The sequence below is a fragment of the Hibiscus syriacus genome, unplaced genomic scaffold (assembly GCF_006381635.1).
Source record: "Hibiscus syriacus cultivar Baekdansim isolate YM2019G1 unplaced genomic scaffold, ASM638163v2 tig00111208_pilon, whole genome shotgun sequence".
Lineage (NCBI taxonomy): Eukaryota > Viridiplantae > Streptophyta > Magnoliopsida > Malvales > Malvaceae > Hibiscus > Hibiscus syriacus.
This window is the reverse complement of record NW_024063020.1, coordinates 1,929,033-1,933,857: the sequence shown is the minus strand read 5'-3', so window position 1 is coordinate 1,933,857 and position 4,825 is coordinate 1,929,033. Positions and strand designations below refer to the sequence as shown.

The window sequence follows — 4,825 nt, the reverse complement described above, 5'->3', positions numbered from 1 at the left end:
TTTCGAGCCGTTAGGGATGTTTTGGAGCTATTAAGGATTATTTTTATGCAAAATAAATTGCCATGATAGGGAGTATCGGTACTCCTTTAATTAGTATCGATATTACCTTTATAATTTTTAAATAAACTAGTCGTTAAAGACTGTTATGCTTGACCATTATCGGTACTATGCTTCATGATATTGATATCACTATGTAAAGTAGTATCGATACCCTTTTGAGTATCAATACCTATTTTGCATTCTAAAATTTGAGCAATTTGGAAAACAACTGGTAATATTGATACTACATTGAGAGTATCAATACTTCTCTTACCTTTGGTATCGGTACTACGTACCCAGAAAAACGTTTTGTGCTCAAATTCTATTTTAATGGACTTTGAATTATTTTTTAAAACTTTGAACAAATTCAATCAAGTCCAAAAACATTTTGCCTTAATTTATTATATCAAAATATTATAAAACATGGTTCAACAATCTCTCCCTTTTTGATATAACAAAACATTTGAAATTTTATTTTTGGCAAAACTCCCCCTTAATAAAATATTTCATGAAAACGACAAATATTTAGAAAATATTAAAGCTCTCCTTTTTCATTGAGAAATTGAATTTTTCAAAACATATACTTATTCCCTTTTTGTTATATAAAAAATAATTCAACTTTAAAGTTCAAAAATAACAATGGAGAGAAAATGGTAAATTTGACATTAAAATCATTTGAAAAATCAAAGCTCTCACTCAATAGAAGCATTCCAAACGAAAATTTGACTTTAAAAGCTTAACACTTAGAAGACATTGAATTTCAATAAAGGCGAACAAACATGTTAGAAGCACATGAAATTCAATATATCAAAATCTAATAAACTTTATGTAATACCAATTATTGTATTTAAGTGCATGTGCATAAAGCTATCCAACAATGTTATGCATTTGAAAAATTGATAGCAATTGTTAGAGAGATATCATTTGCAACAAATCACATCATAAACATTTAAATTAAGGTTAAAAATTAAAATTTGTAAAAACAAAGCATTTAAAACCAATTTTGACCAAAATTCATTATGATGAACTAAAAAATTATGAAAAATCATTAAAAATTTTAAATGTTCATCATAATACACTTTTCAACATACATGAGATAAAAAAACATAAAATTATTTAAAATAAAAAACTCATGCATGCTTAAACTAAATGAGCAACCAATTATGCAAGATAATCAAAATAAGCTTAGAGATTACCCATTCCTTTTCAAGTGTGGCTAGAACATTTGAATATCTTCAATTTCATCACCATTGCTCCCACACGCGTACAAGAGACATTTAAATGGGTTTTGGTATCCAAATTGCTTAGGATCTTGAACATTAGTTTCAATACCCCTTTTTCCCTTTGGAACTCATACTTGTTTAATTTTAAAAATGTTTTCATTTCTTTAAAGGATAAGTATGCTCCAAATGACCATGAAAATGACAATGTGAGCATTTTGTTATTTTTAAACATAATGAGGTGTTTCAAGAAATTAGTTATTTTTCTTTTGTTAAACTTGCGAGCTTAACTTTCAAATCAAGATTTTCTTTTTCTAAATCATTTATTTTTATTTTTGAAAGCTCTAAATCATTTTTCAAAGTTTCATTTTGTTTTTCAAAATCTTTATTTCCAAAGATTTTCTAAATCATTTATTTTTATTTTCAAATCAATTTATGCTTTCAAAATCAAATCATTTTCAACTTTAAATTTTGAAATTAATTTTTTATATTTGGAATTCATGATCGCAAATTTCAAATACAACTCATTATAAGCATCTTGTAACTCATCAAAAGAATATGAATTTAATTCATTTGAGTTAGAAGATAGCTTGGGCTCTTTAAGAGCCATTAAGCACACTACCTTTGGTGGTTCTTCTTTCTTGTCACCATGAAGTTCTTCGAGCTTATTCTAAAGCTCCTTGGCATTTGAACAAGAAGAAACGCCTTTATAGACATCGGGACCAAATGCACAAAACTACATGTGCATGGCCTTGGCATTTTTTTTTCTTTTGCGTTCTTTCGTTCTAGGGCGCTCTACTCCTTCGTCTTCTTCTTTGGAGAAGAGTAGTTGTCCTCGATCATCTCACATGCATCAAGATCATTGGATTAGATGAATAACTTCATTAATTTCTTCCAATGACGATAGTTGACTCCATTGAAGTATGGAGGTTTGTCGATCGGTTGAGAGTCTTCCATGTAGAACGAGCCGGAGGTGGAAGCCATCTTTTCAGTTGTGTCGGAAATGGATAGAGCTTCTTCAAGGATCATCTCAAGGTTGTTAGACCTTCTAATGATTCAAGCTCTGATATCAATTGTTGGGATTGCGATGAAACTCAAATGACAACCGAATATTGCCAAGAGGGGGTGGATTGACTTTTTGAGTTTAGGGAGTAAGGAGTAAAAAGAGATTGACAATTTTACACATAAATTTATTGTGGTTCGACTTTTCAACTAAGTCTACATCCACTACCTTAGCTCTCCACTAAGGAATTTCTAACAAATTCACTAATTTGTTCTTTTTTTTTTGCATGATAAAAAGATAACATTTACAACTCCCTAGCTTTTCACAGGCTAAGCTAGAATCAACCCCTTTTACAAAGGATAAAAAATGTAAACAAGAAAAACCTACAAGGTAGGTGTTTACAAAAATTATGCTCACTAAAACACTAATATTTACAAGATAAAGAAAAATAAGAATAAAAATCTCTTCTCTTGTGTTTGATTGCTTGTATAGATGTTCTAACTCTTATTCAGGTGTCATCAACTTGTTTTTATAAGTTGGAATGAGTTTGTGGTTGTTTCTAGTAGTTGGGGATGTTTTGGAGCCGTTGGAGATTATTTTTCTGCAAAATAAAGCTGCTCAGGACAGGGAGTATCGGTACACCTTTAAAGAGTATCGATATTATCTTTATAATTTTTAAATAAACTAGTCGTTAAAGACTATTGGGCTAGCTTGACCAATATCATCACTATGTTTCATGGTATCGATACCACTCTATAAAATAGTATCAGTATCCATTTAAATATCGGTACCTATTTTAAATTCAGAGACCTCTGATGTCTTTAAGCCTACTAGTATTAATACAAAGTCAATAGGCGGCTGTAAGTGTAAGTCAGCAATGAAATATTCTTGATTTGCAGTCAATTAATAAATAATACATATTTCACTCATGTCCATAATTATTGAGGGAATTATGTTCCAGTCCTAAATTTTTAAACTCTTACTTCTAATTATTGACCAGTCTGCAAAATCAGAATACTCATAAAAGACTTGATGGTTGTATATATACTTGTATTTGGTTACTGATACGAACTTCAACTACTTCTTTGTCTCTTAAAGCCAATTGTTGATATTTTTGGGGGTTATCTAATTTTTCATATATCTGCTTTAATATCATAGATGAATTCTGTGCGAGACCTTATTTCGTGTCAAGCTTTCAAGTTGAGAATCATGAAACTCATGAAGAAAACAGTTGGGAACTTTTGTGAACTAGAGTGGCCCAACTTTCCTTTTCCCCCACTTATTTTCCTCGTGGTGTGATAAGAAGTGTTTAAATACGTGACAGACTTGAAATCTTGGTGAACGCATGTGGCATTATGACATTCTAACAATTAGCTTTATCATGAAATCTCGGTGAACACATGTAGCATTTATGACATTCTAACAATTAGGTATATAAACATGCCCTTTTTTGCAGGCAAAAACTTCATTGATTACATTTCCTTCTTCTGCTGAAATTGTATCCGAACCATAGCGTATAAGAGAGAAGGGTAAAGCCCTAGCAAACTATCTTGATCTTGCATCTTTTCCACGAAAGAAAGGATGCCACTTTCTATTGAATAATCTCTTGCTAGCCTTGTGAAATGAAAGATTTTCTTCAGTTCTTTTGTTTTTCTAATTTCTAATTCTTAAATTTATATGAATGATGACTATAATTGTATCTGTTCTTTCAGTGTTGTCTCTTGGTCCAGTTATTGGAGCCATTGCAGCTGGTAATGCTGTAGTCTTAAAGCCATCAGAAATTGCTCCAGCCACATCATCGTTGATTGCAAGGTTGGCAGCTGATTATTTGGATCGCTCTTGCATAAAGGTTGTTGAAAGGGTTGTTTCTGAAACATCAGCACTACTGGAGCAAGTGGGACAAAATACTCTATACAGGTCAATGATCATTTATTATCCATTTTACCTTCTCTACCTTAACCTTTTATGTCTTAAGAAACTTGGAGAACTGCATTTCAGATTCATATGTATATCATGCTTCAAGAGGCTTGAGATCAGAATGGGTGTTGGCTTTCTATTACTTTTTTATCAAACCAGTTTGGGTGAAGGATTAGATTTCAAAATTTTTATGTCTTCTGTGTTTTACTGATTCTCTATCCTAGTGAAGAGCCAAATGGTGACATTGGTGATTTAAGGAGGTTCCCTTTTAGCATGTAGTTTAGATGTTTCTCCGTAGCTTCGAGATATCAGATGATTCGTAGGAAAACCATCTTAGCTTCTAGCGGGTCTTTCCCTTTGCTTAGGTTTCTTCCTCACGAAATATCCTATGGTGAATGTTTGGAACTCATCAAAGGGAGGCCTGTACTCTAGACTCATTAGAGAAGTTTTAAACCTCTAAAGAAAAGACTCCTGATACCATAAAAAATATACCTTTAAAGCAAATATCCTAATAATAATAACTGATGTATTCGTAAACTAAAAATTATTTAATCTATTTTATAAGATATATAAAATATATTTTTTAAGTTAAAATAAGAATAAAATATATTTTAAAGTTAAGATAAGAATAAAATATATATTTTTA

General features: G+C 31.1%; 1 protein-coding gene across 2 annotated transcripts; it reads left to right on the top strand.

The window, feature by feature from the left end:
• Window positions 1-3,916: 3,916 nt before the first annotated feature.
• Window positions 3,917-4,432, top strand: LOC120155817 (aldehyde dehydrogenase family 3 member H1-like). Of its 2 annotated transcripts, none has more exons than XM_039167281.1 (2): window positions 3,917-4,278; window positions 4,375-4,432. In XM_039167281.1, the coding sequence occupies exons 1-2, from the start codon at window positions 3,944-3,946 to the stop codon at window positions 4,388-4,390; spliced, it is 351 nt and encodes a 116-aa protein (XP_039023212.1). In that variant the 5' UTR covers window positions 3,917-3,943; the 3' UTR covers window positions 4,391-4,432. The 2 variants fall into 2 exon arrangements, with proteins under 2 accessions (XP_039023212.1, XP_039023213.1); XM_039167282.1 differs by having other exon boundaries at window positions 3,917-4,281; window positions 4,378-4,432.
• The last annotated feature ends 393 nt before the right edge of the window (window positions 4,433-4,825 follow it).

Excerpts from the sequence above, each read along its gene's own strand:
- LOC120155817 (XM_039167281.1), top strand. The coding sequence starts at position 3,944 with ATGATGACTATAATTGTATCTGTTCTTTCAGTGTTGTCTCTTGGTCCA.